General features: G+C 40.1%; 2 protein-coding genes across 4 annotated transcripts; one reads left to right on the top strand and one right to left on the bottom strand.

Annotated features, from left to right (window-relative positions):
• The first annotated feature begins 1,515 nt into the window (after window positions 1–1,515).
• Window positions 1,516–3,333, top strand: LOC130702371 (pyruvate dehydrogenase E1 component subunit beta, mitochondrial-like). Of its 3 annotated transcripts, none has more exons than XM_057524054.2 (8): window positions 1,516–1,648; window positions 1,712–1,771; window positions 1,831–2,037; window positions 2,110–2,201; window positions 2,287–2,410; window positions 2,479–2,659; window positions 2,726–2,959; window positions 3,022–3,333. In XM_057524054.2, the coding sequence occupies exons 1-8, from the start codon at window positions 1,607–1,609 to the stop codon at window positions 3,168–3,170; spliced, it is 1,089 nt and encodes a 362-aa protein (XP_057380037.1). In that variant the 5' UTR covers window positions 1,516–1,606; the 3' UTR covers window positions 3,171–3,333. The 3 variants fall into 3 exon arrangements, with proteins under 3 accessions (XP_057380037.1, XP_059351543.1, XP_059351544.1); XM_059495560.1 differs by having other exon boundaries at window positions 2,479–2,665; window positions 2,732–2,959; XM_059495561.1 differs by having other exon boundaries at window positions 1,831–2,041; window positions 2,114–2,201; window positions 2,479–2,665; window positions 2,732–2,959.
• A 51-nt stretch (window positions 3,334–3,384) lies between these two features.
• On the bottom strand, window positions 3,385–17,748 carry LOC130702357 (lachesin-like). Its single transcript, XM_057524036.2, has 12 exons — window positions 17,238–17,748; window positions 15,239–15,348; window positions 14,921–15,072; window positions 14,806–14,861; window positions 12,538–12,696; window positions 12,123–12,251; window positions 11,529–11,761; window positions 11,343–11,445; window positions 6,307–6,378; window positions 6,159–6,230; window positions 5,986–6,102; window positions 3,385–3,859 (listed from the first exon to the last, which is right to left on the bottom strand). The coding sequence occupies exons 1-12, from the start codon at window positions 17,473–17,475 to the stop codon at window positions 3,705–3,707; spliced, it is 1,596 nt and encodes a 531-aa protein (XP_057380019.1). The 5' UTR covers window positions 17,476–17,748; the 3' UTR covers window positions 3,385–3,704.
• Window positions 17,749–20,442: the final 2,694 nt, after the last annotated feature.

The following is a 20,442-nucleotide window of genomic DNA, read 5'->3' as shown; positions in this document are numbered from 1 at the left end:
TGCATATCCAAAACAGTCGCGTAAGCTCTTATTGATTAAAACTGTGTGTTTTATTGCTGAGGAAAGAAAGCAATCTACAATTCTACCTCTTACAGCGTGTATATACAGTATATATGGCTATTCTCTTTGATCCGCTTTCGTAAGCAAGCGCTCGATTGAACGAGATCGAACTTCTTGCTGTCGTTAAAGTATGATGAAATAAAAAAAAAATTTATATACTGTACCTAGACGACAAACAAAACTAAAACCACAAAGACTTTTGCCGACACTAATGACGAAACATCCATGCTAGAAATGTTGAAATCGTTCAATGAATTTAGCCGAATGAACTGCTTTCTCTGCACAATGAATATGTTATCAATGCTTTTGATAACGAATCAGAACACTGCTGCATTTTCCTTCGCCGAGGCACGCGTCATCCATCCGCAAGCTGTGCAAACGATATTCCACTTGATAGCTCAAGGGGTATAAAATAATATGATGCGCAGTTGCGCGCAAGAAAAAATGCTCCAACAGATTTATGATGACTGATGTTTTCCACCATAGCTTCCACCTAATTGACACGAGAACACTCCATTACATCATCGGAGCGCAAAGATCTATAAGACTGCCACACAATCTATAGGACCCCGCTAGCTACTGAATGCAGAGCTTCTTGTTATTTCCATAATGGTACCCCCACATGCTTCATGTGTTTCATCTTAGCAGCATCTTGGCGTTTTCCTTATGCCACTTTAGATGATAGCAGCAAACTTGGATCATGTGCAAGATTCCGCTCATAAAATCTTTGCTTTAAAAATCCCATTTTTGTGCTAACCGCCTTTATATTGATGTGGCGGGTGTATACACAAAGCGAAGATTCTGTCACGAGCGTCTGTGATCATTCCCGCATCATTCTTTTTCACGGAGATACCTCATTTTGTAACTCATACCATGGCAGTGTGGTTAACAAAAAAAGGGAAAAAGGCGGAGAAGATACATCAAAGCATGGGTTGCAGAAACCAATCTGAAGGAAGCCAAAGCCTTTCCCTCGTATGAATACGGCAAAGCAATAAAAATGTTTCTTTTTCATGGCAGTGGCGGTTCAACTCATATTGACAGAGCCTGCCATGATAGTTCTTGATTGAAATATTCGCTTAAAAATCTATCGCAATCGATTTTGTGGTTTGACATAGTTGGTGGATGAATACGTCATACGCTGAATAATAGCATCATTATTCGAAATTTAAACCTCCCAGTTCACCGATCTACAGATTAGAAGTTTGCAGCGCAGTTTTCTTGGAAGTAGGACACTATAATAGCCCAACACGGGCGGTGAAAGCGGGACTCGACAGCTCGTGATATCAAGGCTTATTTTTTATCGCCTTTGCAATCTGGGATATAATGCGACGTTCGGGAGCAGTTGCAAAAGCCGTTGTTAACGACGTCTTTTCCGTGTTTCTCATTTTCTCTACTTTTTCATGTTGTTCGTCTTTGATGCGCCTTCTTCCACCTAGCGGAGGTCTCCGAAACTATGTTCTATTTATAAGTCCGATCGCGATCAGCTGATCCCGCTATTCCTTTAGCGAACTACCGAAGTAAAAAAAACCTCGCTTGTTAACCGGTTATGGCGGCTCCTATTGCGAAATCCAACCTTGTGATGTTAAAGGTACTAAAATTACACAGTTATATTTGTAAAAAATGTATTGGAGTGATTTCTTCTTTTATTTAGAACGCTTTAAAATATGTTGGACTTCGCGGAATATCGACCTCTCGACCAGCCTCTGCTCAGGTACATACGGTAGATCACGATTCACTGATTGACCACATTAACAATAAAGTTTAATGCAGCTCACTGTGAGAGATGCCCTCAATCAAGCAATGGATGAAGAGATGGAAAGAGACGAGAGGGTTTTCATTTTGGGTGAGGAAGTAGCCCAGTACGATGGAGCCTACAAGGTTTCAAGGGGATTGTGGAAGAAATATGGAGATAAGCGTGTCATTGATACCCCTATCACAGAAATGGGTTTTGCTGGAATTGCTGCTGGTGCTGCCATGGTAGGTGTTTTAACTGAAACAAGCTGAAATAACAAAATTGGGTGTGCATCATTTCCTATTACTGCTCCTCAGGCAGGATTGAGACCCATTTGTGAATTCATGACCTGGAACTTCTCTATGCAAGCGATTGATCATGTGATAAACTCAGCTGCAAAAACATTCTAGTTAGTATATTATATATGATTATCATGCCAGTATTACATTGCATCAGACACTATGAAACTTGCAATTTTTTTTCATTTTAAAAAGTATGTCAGCTGGAATTGTCAATGTTCCCATTGTCTTCCGAGGACCTAATGGGGCTGCTGCTGGAGTTGCTGCCCAGCACTCGCAGTGTTTTGGTGCATGGTACAGCCATTGTCCTGGTCTCAAGGTAGGGGTATTTTTTAAAATCATATTTGATTGCTAACTCTAGCGTCCCTTTACGTTTCCGTAATACAGGTCATTGCTCCATATTCTGCTGAGGATGCCAAGGGCCTATTGAAAGCTGCCATCCGTGATCCTGACCCTGTCGTCTGTCTAGAAAACGAAATCATGTACGGAACTCCCTTTGATGTGTCTGATGAAGTCTTGTCTAAAGATTTCGTCTTACCCATCGGAAAAGCGAAAATCGAACGGGCCGGTATGCCTTGAAAATGTTGGCAACAAACAGTGCTTTTCTTAATTCAATTTTTATCTTCAAAACTAGGCAAACACATTACTTTGGTGGCCTTCTCGCGCGCAGTTGCCACTTGCCTGGATGCCGCAAAAGAGCTAAGCGCAATTGGCATCGAGGCGGAGGTAATCAACCTACGAAGCTTGAGACCATTAGATTTCGACACCGTCATGGAATCCGTGAAAAAAACAAATCACTTGGTCTCCGTTGAACACGGCTGGCCTCAGTCAGGAGTGGGAGCAGAAATTGTGTCTCGAATGGTCGAAGGTATACTTGCACATTAAATTTTTTTTCTATCGGTTCTTTTAATCTTAATTATTGGACTCAAGGCCCCGGATTTTACCATCTCGATGCCCCACCGATCCGTGTGACTGGTGCTGATATCCCGATGCCATACGCCAAAACACTTGAGGATAACTCTCTGCCCCAAGCCAAGGACGTCGTCCGAGTTGTAAAGAAGATTCTAAACGTGCAATAGATCAACACAGTTCGACACACCAGTGAGACAAGACCAACATCAAAGTTTCTAGATCTTGTATTATTCTCTTTCTCTCTCTCTCTTTCTCTCTCGTGCCGATGTGTAAATCTTGATGGGTAGACTGAAGAATCTTCAACTCGGCAATTCGAGTTGAAAAACTTAATTGTAGTTGGTTTGGTTTTTGCGTAGTGATGAGTAGTTACATTTTTTGAGTTTCATCGTTATTGGCGGCTTTATTTTTTTTTAAGTGAAATTATTTAGCATTTCGGTGTTCATTTCATTGACGAGTTAGAGAAAAAAAGAGAAAGTTAAGAGAAGATCGAACCATGGAATAGAACGTACAATATACATGGGGGTAGTAGATGGGAAAAAAATGGTACACATTTGGAATGGATGGCGATACAGATCTGTACAAAGATAAATAACGACAGCCATATTATATCGCAACAATGAGACTTGACCGAACGGGCAAAACATTCAGACCTTTTCACATAACGTAAAAGAATGAAATAATAGACGAATTTTGAGTTGCAGTTAACAAGTTGATCTCGGCCTCATTGTCTCTGTGTTGAAGGTAAAAGTAGACGTAAATTTCACGTTTACAATGTTTATTGTCCATCCGATCAGACTGATCGTTGTCAAAACGGACATCCACGTAGAACTCGAGCACGTCGCACAACTAGATGAACCTGGAAAATGGGAAAACAGATGTTATACAAAATTATTAATCTCTAGCAACACTAATGATGAATTTTCATGTTAGTGACCTCCAAAAATTTGGTATTTGATGTATACCGTACACAATAAATCAGACTGAACTTCAACGTAGCATTCGCTTTTTGACAATTTAATTTTGAATAGTTAAGGAATTCCAGTGCTGCGGAATCAAAATTGTTTTGACTACAATCACTTTGAATTTGAATAACTTAAAAACCATAAGTTTCAAGTCAAAATGAACTTAATATTTAAAATCCTCGTTAAATTTTGAATCTAAATCGTTTATCTTTGTAGTCATATTTGGGTTTTAAAAAATTAAATAAAAAAATATTATTTTTTAATAGGAAAATTTTTTAAGCCCGACAAGATAAGCCCGACTTTTCCTTTAAAAAATCTTTTAAACACAATAATCAATAATATACACGATTTAAATTCAAAATTTAACAACAATAACGAAAATGATATTTTATTTGGCGTGGAATTTGTGGCTTTTGAGTAATCTAAAATATAAGAGTAGTTGCGCTTTAACAACTTTGATTGCGCATAATTCAAAAATTTCATAGGTAAAGGCAAAACTAACATGCCAGTTAGAATAAGCGTTCGATTTTTAGACTATTGTGTGATTTTTATTTAATTCTGAGAGATATTGCTTTTTGATGATTTTCGTCAAAATGAGAAGGCTATAGCCTTCTCACTTTTTCAGTTTTCATCAAATTCTAGATTTACGTAAAAATACGTTACTTCGATTCGAAATTTATCGCTGATAACGAATATTGGGTATATTTTTATATTAGGCTTATAGTTTATGAATTAACCGTGAAAAACAGAAAGTCGGGCTTATTTTATCGGGCTTATTTTGTCGGGCTTAAAATTTTTTCCTATAAAAAAATAATGTCATTAGATCTAAATAACTATATATCCTTCTGATTTTAAATTTAACAAGGAACATGAAAATGGATTTTTTTAACGTAGAGTTTATGGTTTTTGAATAATCAAAGAAGTTTGATGTGTCACGCTAGCGCTGTAGCGTATTGACGCGCTAGCTAATGGTTTCGATTCGCACACATACTAATGTTATATTTTAGATATCTCAAAAACTATAAGATCTACGTATAAACGAATTTCATTTTCGTATTCCTTGGTTAATTTTGAGTCAGAATCATATACAGTTATCTGGATTAAATGATATTAGTTTTTAATAGGAAAAATTTTTAAGCCCGACAAAATAAGCCCGACAAAATAAGCCAGACATAGGTAAAGGCAAAACTAACATTCCAGTTAGAATAGGCGTTCGATTTTGAGACTATAGTATGATTTTTATTTAATTCTGAGAGATATCGCTTTTTGATGATTTTCGTCAAAATGAGAAGGCTATAGCCTTCCCACTTTTTCAATTTTCGTCAAATTCTAGATTTACTTAAACATACATTATTTCGATTCGAAATTCATTGCTGATCATGAAAATCGGAGATATTTTTATATTGGGCTTATAGTTTATGAATTAACCGTAAAAAACAGAAAGACGGGCTTATTCGAGTCGGACTTCAAATTTTGATTCGCAATTCGATTAAATCTAACCTTTCATAGCCTAATTGGCATGCTAATTCCGAATAAAATGTTAGATTTTCGTTTAGTCACGTAAATTTCAAATAAAACGCAACCCAAGTGTTTTAGTGCAATCGCTTTGAATTTGAATAACTCATAAACTATGAGTCCCAAGTGCGTGTGCCTTAACGCGTGGAAGGTGGATTGTCACCAGATGATTAAGCAGAAAAAAAAAAGATTGAAATAAATGGTAAGCCAGAACAAAGGGTTTGTTAAAAAAACGCGAGTCAAATGGTGTTTCGTAGTATCTTTTGCGCATTTCAACGTGTGATTAAATAATGGACCCGCATTAATTTTGCTGTGGTTCGTGAGAATGAACGCACACGGTCATGCAAGTGTCTGATGAAATAAACAAAACAATCTGCTTCTTCACTCTGCCAACGCTCGGCTTTCCGTTTTGCTATTCGATTAAATCAAATATTCATTCTTTGGAAATGCGTCACGTACGTTCCTCACGTCCGCAAACGCATCAAACTCAAAAAATTCCACCCACCTGATGTGGTGTGGTCCCAGTTAAAAGTCCATTTGCCATCTGAACGAGATTTGGCAGGTTTGCTGTTGGTTTCCTTTTGATCGACCGTGTCGGGAAGTTTGTTTTCATGCGAACGGCCTTTAAAAATCACAATTTAAATGCAATGAAATAAGGTTTATTCGACAAGCAAATACCTTTACTAAATGGATCCGCTAATCTCATCTGAGTTTGATTGCTTGAGTCTTGACTCCAGTCTTCTAATTGCGCTTTCGTTTCAAATTAAAGATTAAGAAAAAACGAATCAAGTTGGAAAACGCATAATAACTTATTACGTTATCTTACCTGGGCTGATGGCGGCTACAGGGGGCAAATTCGCGCGGTTCGATGCCGTTGACGTGGTGACCGACTGTGTATCTACTCACAAAAAAAATTAAGCAGAGGTTTTTCTTATCCGGAATAAATATACGGCTTCTTTATTATTAAAAACTAGCGAATGATTTTTCCTATAGGGCATACACTGACATGCTGGCACGATCAATTTCCTGTTGTGCAACTCGCATTTCTAATACGGTAGGCGATCGATTCATACAAACCGTAGACGTAAGCAAAGTTACATCTGTTGCCACTAGTTTTATACTGGCATTACTTGTTGTACATCCACATGAATCCACGTTTTTCTGATCGTGCTGAACATAGCCCCTCGTCATTTGTATAGGCGACAGGCAATATGACATGAACCTCTAGCCGAGAAGAACTTTGACGAAAGCTAACGGATATGTGATCGCGTTCGTTACATAGAAGAATGAATGGTTTAGCCATTCACCTTGGTCATTGAAGCTCAACAGATGAATTCGAGCATACATTAACGGCATGAAACGAGACGTGTGTTACGTCAATGCCTCGTCGACGTAATAATCAAACAGGGGAATCATGGCCAACTTTCTTCGCAAACGTAAGGGGAAATTAGGGAGTGTAGAGAAAGAAAAGGAGGGCATCGAATTGGCGATGAACGACACAAGAATATACAACAAGTCATACCCTAAGGGGACGGAATAGTTGGGCGAACAATCGAGTCCTTACGCAGGGACCCGCGCGTGACTAGGATTGTTCATCATTTTTTTGTTGGGAGGGATGACGCGTGAAGCCCAACAGTTTTCCGCCAATCGAAAAAAGATTGACAATGGCAATTGCTCACACGGTCAAACTAAACGGAGTTAAAAAAAAAAAGAAATAAATGTGTTTAGGATTTTACGGGCCAATAAAATTCTTGAATGCAAAATAGGATAAAAGGGGCTCATTGCCTCCACTTTAGATCTTTCACCCCGAAAAGGCAGCTAATGCGTTCTCATTATTTGTAATAAAGCCCTTTTATAATTGTTTGCTTTGATTCATGCAAACTGTGAGTGGGTTTCTCTCTAGAATTAAAAATAGAGAAAAAAACAAAACGTATTTGCGTGCAGCGGCGGGACCAAGAATTAAACATTGCGGGAGCAGAGATCAACGAACGATATCGATCATGAGAATAATTTATTACCAACAGAGCCACCGACAATTCCTACTAAAAAGGAAACAAAAGACAAAAAAAAATAAAAATTACAAGAGCTAGGGGGAAAAAACAAAACACAAAAAGAATGCCATAGATGAATCGAGATAGAGTTGGCGATATTGAAGCACCGGAAGCACTGGGACGCGACAAACGACCACATAATTCATCGTAGGGAATTCTTCGTGAGCATGTCTTCTTTACAAACCTATTTTTTTTTTTCTGAAAAAAATATACAAGGCAGCTATATCGCCTGTAAAACAAGATCATACTAACCGCAATTTATTTCAAAAATGAACTCGCATCCCCCGCGATCTAATTTGAACAAAAATCAATAAACATAATCTATTAAATAACAAATGGATATATCCCCTAAATGTCGTCTGACATTATTGTGCTCTTAATAGCGTATGGGCTTCAAAATGTTGTTTAATAAACATTCCATTTTTCGCCACTGGAATTTAACGATCCAGCAGCCTCGCTTCCCTTTTTCCTTGTTTACGCTTTCCTATATAGGCTTAAAAGGGAAGCCATACCAAACATGAAAGGCTGTGGACAACTATCGCGGCCAAAGGAAAGCGAATCGCAGTCTTATCTATCACGATCGATCGCAAAATCCTGTACGGTCAGCGTCTGTTTTACCCAAGACCACCATAACCAACCCTTATATACATTTCTGTGTCTCTCCCTCCTTTTCTCAGTTATGTTTTGGCGTTGATGTCGGCCACGAATTTCTTTCGGCGTCACATTGCAATCGAACAACGGCAGATGGGCTCCCCTCTATTTTTACCCTTGTCGTTTGCCCGCCACACGACTCCTATTACCCCCAACTGAATTGTACGCAACCCCGTTTACTACCCTCAATAACACACCCTCGTGTTATGTCCCCTACGATGCGATTGTTCTGCTGGGGTTGTAATATACAGTAGAAACCCCTCACTTCATTTTCATATATAAAATGCTCGGTCCCATTTTTACATGGACGGCTACCTTCTTACACATTCGCAAAGGGTTATTATTCCGGAATATTGTGTATTAGACACACTGAGCGTCAGTGGACGTTGCTGCGTGATCGTGAAACAAAGGGAGGCTGGTCAAGCCCAGTCGAGTTTAAATAGACAATCGCATCATGACTGCGATGTATTTTATAACACTCTCATCTAAGCGGTTTAATGCGATGCAATTATTCGAGTAATGCCGACCAAATCTCAGATGTTTTATAAAGAAACAAGGGATTCGGGTATATTTGCGGACGCTTTGCGGATATGGATTTAGTTCCAAGGTGTAAATCTGTTGCAAGACTTAAGCTGCCATTACAAATAGCTCTTACTGGCTTCATTATTCCGTACGCTCTAGAAATAATGGGATCGTTAACTTGTCCCAGCATTAATGTCTTCGCATTTATTTCTCGCATATCTCCGGATTAAAACGCAATAAAGATTGGGTAAAAAAAATAAAAGGTTTTGCATACAGCCAGAGGCTTGTGTCCCTTTTAAGCTCGTAATTCCGTTACATATTTATCGTCACGGATTGGTTAAGCAGGCTGGATGTATTGACACTTGTCCGCAGTCAATCTAAACACATGGAACAAAATAGCCTTGTGGGATATATTCCTTTCTCTCTCTTTATTCCTTTTTCTTTCATGATAACAAACTTCTGTTTATTTCTTATCCATAAAAAATAGATGTTTCCCCTTTTATTTTTATTTTTTCTAGTTGGGGGATTTGCTGTCGCGGCTTGGATAACGCCATCGTTGATAACACTGAGGTGTAAAAAAATGGGGACGAGGTTTTAGGTCCGATGGTCGTAGAAAAGTTACTATATTTATCATCAAAAGCCTCTTCTCTTTTTTTTTTTCCCCTACATTTACTCAATATTCTCATTCCCTTGCTCTCCCCCTCAAAGTTTTCTTCTTTCGCTGTGTCCGCTAAACTGTTGGAACGATTTTCCTCGAGATCTCGGCGGGCAAAGGAAGTTTTGATTCAACAGCACCACACACACAAAAAAAAGGGAGGGGAACGTGTGTAAGTTATTGCTGTAGCACTCTCACAAAAGTCCAGCCAAAAAGCATAGCAAAAAGCTTTGGACCGCTAAACGAGTTTGTCAACCCGGCGTCAAGTTGCGTATACATTGAGATGGGCAAGATCTGGGACTAAGCGCAACCAGCTAACGTGTCCAGCCCCAAACTTTTCTTATTTTTTTTTTATGTGAATGTTCCAGTCATTTCCAAGTTGTGTGTTCTACATGGGGAAAAAAAGGGATACAGTACAAGATGACCCGAATACCCCAAGCCACAAAACATTTCTTCTCGTTTGCCATCATGCGCTGGTCTATAATATGGTTAGGCAACATATGAAAAAGCAAAGGGGTTTGATAACTATTAAAGCCCATCCATTTTTGCCCGTTTTCCCTCTTTATACGCAATAGCCATCGAAGAGAATATTGAATTGTTTGGTTTGGACGCTGTGCCGGAACAAGCTGTCGCTTCAGGAATGGCACATTAATTTTATTATTATTTCACACAAAGGCCGGAACCCCTCAGTTTTATTTGATGGATAAATTATGGAATTGAAAGGGCGAAAAAACCCAAAGGACAATTAATTTATATTACAATATCGCTCTGATGGTTGAAAATGCAATTATTATCGGGAACGGCGGACGTGCGACCAAGTGTTGTAAATAGTTGACAAGCGGAAACATACAACTCATTCACGGTATCAAATGCATTTCTCGGAACACAGCGAGACAATATTAAACCCGAATGATACAGCCTCTGATTTCCTTATACATGGCTCTATCTGCTTTAATAAATCGAGATGGGAATAAAAAAAAAATGAGGGAGCTATACTTTCGTTGACCGCTAGCTATAAAAACAACTTTTATCAGCCTTCACGTTAAAAAACAAAACAACAACTTTACAAGGGGAACGGCGTCGCAAAAGGCTAAAGAGATAAACATCATCGTCCTACTATAGCCGCTAGAAAAGTTGTTTTACATTACAATAAAGAAAAAAATATGATTTAAAATAAAAGGAGATCAATATAATGGGGGATGTGGTTGACATTCTCGAGATTCGCTTTTGATAAATTCCTCAAAAGTTTGCACTCCAATTTCCCTCGTTCGTATATGTATAGCCTTAGCGGGGAATGTACGTAATGAACGTCGGTGGTATGTCATTAATACACACGCACCCCTCTCTTAAAAAAAAAAGCCATTGCCGTTTCGTGGGCGCATCTTATTATTTTCGTTTCTCTTTAAAAAGAGCCGCAAAACATCTCTCCAATATCAGTGTAACAAACGCGAAGCGACGTGAGAAACGATGAAGGAAATGTCGCAAACAACGAGCCTTTCTCATCGACGTTTCCGTTGAAAACATTTTCTATATACATAACGGCGTCTATAACAAACTGTAATGTCCCCCAACAAAAAAAGGAAAACGCACATTGAAAAGTCTGAGGAGCGATGTATATCCCACCTTTCTTATAATATAAGATTCGAGAGGGACTACCCGATTTCCTCGTATTTTAATGTTGGACTCAAACTCCTTCATCGCGTTGCGTTCTATTATGAAAAAAGGAAGAACGAATCCCATATTCAAATGAAAATGGGCACGAATATAACGTAGATGACATTTTCTTTCAACAAAAAAAAGGAAAAAAGAAAAAACCTTTTGTCGTACATTCAATTGGTGAAAGTACTGAGGGTGGGTAAAGATGAACTCTTTACTGACATTCGCACGCATTCCCCTTTTATATCATGTTTCGTCTAGCAGCTGATGTTGTTCGGGGAAAGACGGAAGCGAAAGATTGAAAAGAAAGAGGATGTCATAACTTACGGTGGAAAGTGATGACTCCGTCAGCTTCGCCGTACTGATTCTTAGCCACGCAGCGGTAGGCCCCGTAATCTCTGCTCGTGACATTGACGATAGTCAATCGCAACTATTTCGAAAATGATAAATAAAAAATATCAGGAGATGGATTGACATCACACGTTTGATTGGGGAAGAGGGTGGCACAAATACTTGAATACGAAACGCTGGCCAAGACGTTTGCGATGAACCGCTGGGCGTGACGATGGGTCCAATGGACGAAGAAGATTGCATGAGATATTTAGCCGCTTCGTGCAGATCCGTTCCGTCACTGCGACTCCAAAAATGCAGAGCAGCCGGACTGGATTCAATGGTGCAGTCTAGCGAGACGGTCGACCCTAGCGGGGCGCCAATCAACTGCTGATGAAGCGTGACCGAAGGCGGAACTGTTGGACGCATCCGGACAGAAATCATAAAAAACAAAACAAAAAATACATAAAAGAAAGACAATTAACGTACATATACATTTTCATCCTGTCAGACGGAATTTTTTTTTTTTTTTTTTTGGGGGGGGGGGGGTGGACAGTGACACTGTCCGAGAGAGAGTTAGATCCGCTTGTCGCATTTGAAAAATAAAAAAAGACACGAAAAATAATGACGTCCGTAGCGGAGGCTTTTCATCACGCATGAACAATCAAGCGATGAATAAAATTATCAGCCAGGAATATTTTGTTTAAAATTTTAATGAACGGCATCCAACACCATGATATAAGATCGCGGAATTCATAGGAAAAAAAAAAGACTTACATTCGACAGAGAGACTGATGCGTTTGCTGACGGTCGGCGGTACGCCGTTACTTGCGATGCACAAATAGGCACCCATATCGTAACGGCTGACTTTGTTCAGGTCCAGATGTGTCCCCTCCCATTCGGTTACTGTCATACACAAACAACATCATCATTCCAATCAATCAATAATCAGAGCACACACACACACACACACACACACACACACGAAAAAAAGGATTGCCCTGCAGCTAACACAGATTGAATCATCACATTCACACACACCCCCATATTCATCTGCAGGAAATTGTCCCACAAAAGTTTTGCTCTTGACAGTTGTTGACCCTTCATTTTTTTTTTCAAAGCGAATTTCGTGCTGTGCACATTTTCCTATTTTACCCATTTACACGGGGAGATAATAGAAACACGTAAATACCGGCGTGTGTGCGGTTGATGTTGATGAGTTTGCCGTCTTCTCGCCGCCAGCGGACCGTCAACGGCGGTGTGCCTGTTGCGTTGCACGTCAACGTCACAGAGCTCTGCTCTCTGGCCGTCACGCTGGAGCTGCTTAGAGCGTCGTCGATACTCGGCGGTACTGGATAGGGACGGGATATGAAATTAAAGGCTATGTAGAAAGCACAAGGACTGCTTTGAAAAAAACGTCGCCATCCTTCGTGAAAATGAAGTAAACACGCATTGTTTTGCATTTGCTGGGCGACTGAATTTCTAAATTCCGAATATTATAAAATAAACCAAGCGCTTCCGGTATTTTTATTTCCCCGCCCCCACCTTTTAAATTCGTTTTACAACCCAGCATATGCAAATCGGCTTGTTCTAATGGATTTCCAGTGGCTGACTGCGGGACCTAGCCATTTCCTCTTCAACGCCATTTAAATTTTAAAAACTCTATTCATCCCTCTAATCTTTTAAAATCTTTAATTCCCCCCACACTTTATCCAAATCAATGTTTCACTTTGATGAACCCCACCACTATAGGCGTTTCACACCGCGATCATCAATCGCAAAAAACGGCACCCTATTTTTCTCTGATGCCCCTCTGCGACGATGCCCCTCCGCTTTCAGCAATAGCCAACACACACAAAAATACCAATCAAGTTTAACCGCGGGAATAAGAAAAAAAGGGGGAAGGGAGGCGGGACAGCACGTGTCACTAGTTTCAGATGTTTGTGCCCCGCGGAAAGAAAGGAACGAATAGGCTCCTCTCACGGCCGCATCAGACGCAATCTGTCTCTTTGCTACATCGCCGACACACACACACACACACACGCGTGGTAAATAAAGAGACACACAATATAAATGTCTGCGTGAAGGACTGAAGGCTCTCCAGTTGCTCGCTGACTTGTCTGACACTTCGTATATACGACACCAAGGAAGGGAGCTCTCTCATTCACGCCGCTTTGCACTTTTAAGAACCCCTAGAAGGGAGCCTTCTATATCATATAAGGGAACCAATAAGACGGTGAGTCTTTCGAGTCAATCAAAGCACATCCAGATGAAAAATCGGAGGGGATTTTGGATCGAAAAAGGGAAAAAACAAAAAGCCCTTTTTCTTCGTGAATCTCATTGCACGTCTACGTAGTATATGTGTACATTGTGTGTAGCATGGTGCGATAGATATGTGTGTGTCCATATAAAAACTTGAGTGAAATGTCTTCCCATTTGTTGATTCGGTAAAAAGAAACAAAAAAGAGTACTGGTCAAATATTTGTTTATACGAGAGAGAGACGGGACGGATATAAAGGAACCGGAGATTGCTTCGACTTTTCTCTTCTTATTTTTGATTTTTTTTCGGGAGACTATGTCTGCAAGGCCTTTTTGTGACTGCGGGATTGAGCCCCTAGGCGGGTCAATCCTGAAAAAAAAAATAAATAAATAACAAAAAATTCGTTGATTTGTATTTCACATTTCTTAAATTCCATTTTTCCCAATCCTTCGTTGATCCCTTAAAAAAAAATTTCGCCTGTCTCTATTTTTGTACTCAAAGAAAATCTACGTCAGAGAGCCATAGTCTTCTTCTGTTGTTACTACTTCAACGCTATTTCCAAAAAATTCGGGATTGTTGCACTTCTTTTAGTTTATGCCCCTAGACTCTGTATACGCAACACGATCTATACATGGCCCTACCGCGTCGCAGCAATGCACATTTCGTTTTCCCCACTTGAGTATGATAAATAAGAGGTCTTTTGACTTTGTTCACCAGTTGGCATCGGTTGATAGACCGTGATGGATCGATGCATTCCATCTTATATCTCTCCCCTCTCTCTGTATGCACACGTACAGACCGTGTGTACATGAGCCTATTTCATCAGTGGGGAAAGGGATCTCAATTGACGATGCTTTTGGATCGGGACCCAAATCTCCCCCTCTATCTCTTTTGTCTGCATCCACGAGCTGCGCAACACCAGAATATATATATACACTTTCTTTTAACGAACCATGTCAGCGATTAACGGACCTTAGCCAAAGTTTGTCCCTACTCTGCTATTCATAAGAGAATGGCTCACATCTCTTGTTGAGATCATCAACATTTGCTAAACATACATCATCCCTCTTTGGCCCTGTCGAGAAGGGGGACGACGCAAAATGGAGGAGGATTTCCGTGTTTTTTTAATCGACGTTTTTCTTTGATGATTCCTGCATTTATTAAGCGATAGCTGATTGGGTCTAAACGCGATGCACTTACCGACAACGGTGATGTAACCGACGCGAGTCTTGGCAGCGGCTGTGTTGATTTGGCACCTAAATTCAGAATCAATTTAATGAAGTCGAACTTTGTGATGAACGATCGCGTATTTTACATGTATCCGCCGCGATCCGATTCTTGAATGGATGCGATGTGCAAATTCCATGTGTGATGCTGGTCATGCGAGACGCTAATGCGAGGATTGCGCGTGATGACGTGATTCTGCACCGTCAGAATAGCCGACCGTTCCATATAGATCCAGGCGACCTGAATGATCCAATAGAACGAAGGGCTCTTATTTAATCCATTCACGAGATTGGCCGGTCCCTTTTATCCCTCCCGTTTCACGGCATATGACCCCAGACGTAAAACAAATTCAAGCTGCACCACAGGTTTATACAACAACAACAAACAAAAAAAGAAAAATCCATACCTTGTAAGAGCCGAGGTGTTTAACGGAGCACTGCAATTTGACATCTCGGCCCGCCGTTACTGTCAGATTTTGTAGCGGTTCCACGAATTCAGGATCGGGACCCATCGAACCTGTTTTTAAACCCAAAAACGCGTTAGCTTTATACGTGAAACAATGCGTCTATGAACGACTATGACGTCATTCAACTATAGTGTGCAACAATTTTGGGTCGCATCAAAAAGGAGGTCGTTTTGTCTGTTGTTCTGCTTGCTCCCAACTACACACGCTTATTCCCTTTCCCCCGTTCTTTTTTTTTTTTTTTTTTTTCATTTCATCTCAGCTTCATTATGAGAAAATTCGATTGGATTCTTTCGCGAAATTCGAGGCTGCAAGGCGATCCCCCGGCTGCTTCTCTATATTACACGCGTCCAGGCAACGAAGGGGGGCAGCTAATGAAGCCAAACAGTTGCTAATAAGGCCCCCAGTATCTAAACTAAGAAACAATATGTTCTACTCTACATCGTCTACACGAAAAAGTTCAGAAATAAAAGTGTGCAACATTTGTTTTTTTTTTCTTTTTCTTATTGACGACATGTGCACACAAATGATAATGACATCCTTATGTCGAATTCTTTGAAACGACGAAAGAATATATATATATATATATTAAATGTCTCTTGTTTGTTGTATCATCTTTTTTCTTTTGATGTTTCATTACGTGCCTCTGGGCGAAACTTTCGACGGGTTGTTCTCACTAACTTTGCCGGGCCTTCAGACGAATAGAAATAAACAAAACAAAAAAAAAATAATGTCGTCCTGCGATTTGCTGTACTTGGTTTTCTTGTAACATGTGTTCCTCTGCTAACTGTTGTTAGATTTTCAACTTGGAGCATTGTACATTATAGACATAATATTTCCTTTTCAACTATACGCCACGCACATATTTTTTTTTTATTTCCTTGAAAAAGGTTCGTAGACAACAACAAAAGTTGTGTGTCTGTGTACTACTGGATTATTACGTTCAAGTGTCGGCAAGGATTTCGTGTACCTTTGAGACCGTGAGTTTGCTGTCCCTCTCGTTTTTTTCTTCTTCTTCGACAGAACGTGATCAACGTCTTTGTCAAAAGCAGGGAGAAAGAGAGAAAAAAGGAAGGAGCTTCTAACGAAAAACAGTTGAACAAAAAAAAAAGATGCAACTTCTTGAGTCGACTCTTGTGTGGAATCTTTTCATCGTGTACGTACAATACTTCATAAAGATAAATAAACATATGTATGAATGTTTGTATGTCGGTCATTTTTTTTCTTTTGCTCTACATTTACACGCAGACGGTTGGCGTTGAACTGGAAGATTGGCCGCCCACTGGGGAGGCCAAAAAGTGTTGAGGGGAGAGGGATTAGATGAGGCGCAGTTTGATGCACATTGGGGAGCAATCCGACCGTACGCTGTATTCTCGTCAAGAGCTAAAAGTGCTCTTAGAATGTATAAAACGACTAAACAAATGAAGACAAATGACGGCTTGCATCTCTTTGATCGATAGCCTCGTTTTTTTTTTTTTTGTTTCTCTATTTTTATTTGAAAGTTGTAAAACAAATCGAATTTTTTTCGGACTGAACATTTTCAAATCCTTTTTTTTTTGTTCGCTGTGTGTATGAGCCTTGATCATTAGTCCTTTGGTGAATCTCGAATTTCTACAAGGCCCTCGGACTTGGGGTGCAGTCGATCAAAGCGAACGCACCGTTGGTTGTTACTCGCTGAAGTTACATGTATAGAGAAACATGGACGATGATAAAAGTCTAGTGACGATGTGAGTAACTCGAGAGCGCCTCTAGGCTACTAACTTCTCATTTTCTCGCTGTCCATGTTGCTCATCTCGGTATCTATCACATCGCCAAATGAGCTACACACACATTTCGATGTTCTTCCTTGTTTGTTCTTTTTTTTTTTTTTTGAGGGGAACGCATTATAAAACGGACGGAGAATGACCTAATTTTTTAAAACGATTTGACGATTGAATTGTACCTTTAGCGACGGCGAAAACGGGGGTCGTTGAGAAGACCAAAACGGCCACGATGCTCGTCCAAATGGCCAGCAACTTGGCCGATTGACACCGGTGCGACATCGGGCGACGAGGACACGTGAAATGCGACACCAGTCCGTTGGAGAAAACACGATGAATACGTTTACTGTTGACCCTACAGTATTTTCGGCTATTACCACTGGCAGCACTTGACGGGTTTGCTCCGCCCGTTTCAAACATGACGATGACCCGTCGATTCTTTTGTGTTTTCGTCCCTCCTTTTTTTTTTTTTAGATCTTTGAAACCGTATAGAAGTCCCCGTTTACTGTTTTTAACATACAAAAGGTTCTTCCCTTTCCCAACTTGAATATCCAAATGAATATCGTGAACGACAACACGAACGCTGTAAAAACGTGAATTGTCCAAACTGTATGCGATGGAGGTTTCCTTCACCGTCGGTATAAACACAAAACTATACTTTAAAAAAATATATATTATGAAGGATTGTGGATGAAAGAAAACTTGGGTCGGACAGAGCTCAAAGAAAGCACGTCGCTTGCGGATGCCGCTCGGGCGCTGACTGAGCTTTCCGGCGGTTTACGTTCCGTATTTTATTCAACTCCCAGCACGTCATCCCGCCGAGCGTTCCATTGGCGCCGGATTTTTTTTTTGTGATTGTACATCCGCTTCAATTGTATACATGCGCATCTAAAGAAGCGATAGAAAAATTCGTTCATTGCAACAATAAAAATTTTAAAAAATGTACCTGACTGAAAAGATGGCGAACAGACTTGAAGTGAGGTCATTTCTCATCAAGGATGTTGCTTAAGTATAATCCTGTACATGTCCATAAAAGATACTCCCCCCTTCTTTTTTTTTTTCAAGTGTGTAAGACAACATCTGTGTATGAACAGCCAATGTTTCGCAGAGTCAATAAAAGCCACCAGTTTCCCTTTTCAATATTTCGTTGCCATCTTTTTTGAATGTGCGCGGTCGACTTAATACCCAACAACGAAATAAAACACACACAAAAAGAATGAAATAGAGAAGATGAATCACAAGCTTTTGAAGGGACGCATACACATAGCGGAGGGGCATGCCGAATCCGACGTTATGAACTTTATACGGATTCCGACAGGCTTTCGTGTCAACACGAACCGATGAATTCACAAACGCAGCCGCAAAACGCAGCAATTTATTGGCGGATGGAGGGAATATGTAAGTAGAGTTTGAAAAAAAAAACTGTCGCCCATTAATGTAGTGCTCCTTTTTTTTTGTTTCTGATGGATGAATTAGTCCTTTAGACTAACCAACCATAAATGTCCATATAGAACAGCTAGGCTTTTTAAGTGCACAGAGGGAAAATGGCCGGCTTATCCGACCAAAAACTTTGTGTTGTTGTTGAAAGGGAGAGAAACAAATGGTGAACGACGCGAAGGAAGTACCATCGGCTTTTAGGATAAACGGATGTGTTGTTTTGCGCAAAATGAGCGTGCGAAACTTTGCGGATTAATAATCAAAAGGCGTGAAACCTTTTGTCGTTCTGAAATTTGAAGCAAAACTTTGCCCTTTAAAGTCTGAAGAAAAAAAAAAGGAGGGATGCAAAAATGCAAATTTTTTTTGCTTCAGGAGTAGTGACGAGACATTGTTGGCACGTTACGACTAATTACAAATTGTGCAGTTATGACACACATCGTACGTGACTGATCAATTAAGAATTTTTCTTGGCATATACCATAGAAATGCTCTCTCTCTCATGTTCTATTCGAAGAAAACCGAGTTAGCTTTCAAACCTAATCCTCTGCGAAGGGACCCCCTTTTCGTCTATTAACACGTCATTTCTGTGTGTGTATACAGTGCGTAACACAAATCAACCAAACGGCAATAGAAGGCCTTGATGAAATTAAAAGACCTTTCGGGGGAGTGCGTCCAATTAACAAGGACTGACTACATCTTTGATTGTGTGTGGATCAATTTGTTTTTCCCGATTATCTCGACGTTCCATAACGCGGATAACATAACTTTAACAGCCTTCAAACTGTTGGACTTACGAGACTTTGTTAGTCGAGCAACTGATGTGGAAAAAAAAACAAGTTCCTGATTGCGTCTTTCTCGGGTATTCCCAATTTATTTTGAAGGTTATCGCAAACTCCACGTGGATGTACCTGGAACATTTGAAAATAGTCCGCAAAGTTTTTCGTTTCACATCGTCGTCAAACTCAATTGAGCGCTACTGCCACAATCGCTTGTCGCATCACATTTAATTGGGGAAGGTACGTCTGCGTGTGTTTGTCTTTGGCTTGATCCATGCCGATGGTTGCGCGTTTGTTCCATATCAAGTTTTATTGTTGAGAAGAGATCGGTATACATCAGACGTCAATGATATCCACCACTGCGATAGTATAGGCACATCGACACAAACGACGTGGGATATCAAACGCCCAACTTTACTTTAATAGCCATCATTTTCTGCGTTGAGAAAGACGATAGGCGCATGCTCTCGCTAATTGGTTCAATCAACTCCTGATGCGATATAGGCGTATAGAGTTTTACACTCGTGATAATTTACAACATCAACTCTTATTGCACTATGGCTCAGCGGCCATTAATCGTCATCACGCTATATTCTCTTTTGATTTATTTATATCTCTTTTTTTTTCCTAAAGTCTAAATCGATTGTAATCCACGATCAGTTGGTGATATATCTCACTGACCTCCCCGCAAAAAATAAGAAACATAGCAAATGAAGATCCTTATACATAACAATGCCCATTTGTTCTAATGAAGGCGAATTAAAAAAGAAACGAGCCCTCCTTTGTTTCATCACAATATATGCAACAGGATAAAAATAAAAAAGAAATTAAATGTGAAACTAAAAATCATTTGTAACGCTGTCCCTTTTCGGTTGAAGAGGAATCGAGTGCGGCGCTTGTCGGGCTTATAACAAGGCCCCGAGATTGAAGCACTTGAGTCAGGTAGACATTTCTCTCAACAAAGCACATCCTTGTTCTATACATTTATGTCTGTATAATAATACGCACATAAATTCAAGTATACGTATCTTTGAGTGCGTAATAGAGAACGCAACCCTCTTCCCAATTAAAGTGAGACGAGTGAGGCTGCCCGCGTCAGGGACATTTGAAATGATGTGTCCGGCCGCTTGTTATTAAAACCCCCCGCAATTCTATACACGCACGTCTTAGAATG

Source organism: Daphnia carinata, chromosome 6 (genome assembly GCF_022539665.2).
Source record: "Daphnia carinata strain CSIRO-1 chromosome 6, CSIRO_AGI_Dcar_HiC_V3, whole genome shotgun sequence".
NCBI lineage: Eukaryota > Metazoa > Arthropoda > Branchiopoda > Diplostraca > Daphniidae > Daphnia > Daphnia carinata.
The sequence above is the reverse complement of the archived record's forward strand: the minus strand, read 5'-3'. Positions and strand labels throughout refer to the sequence as shown.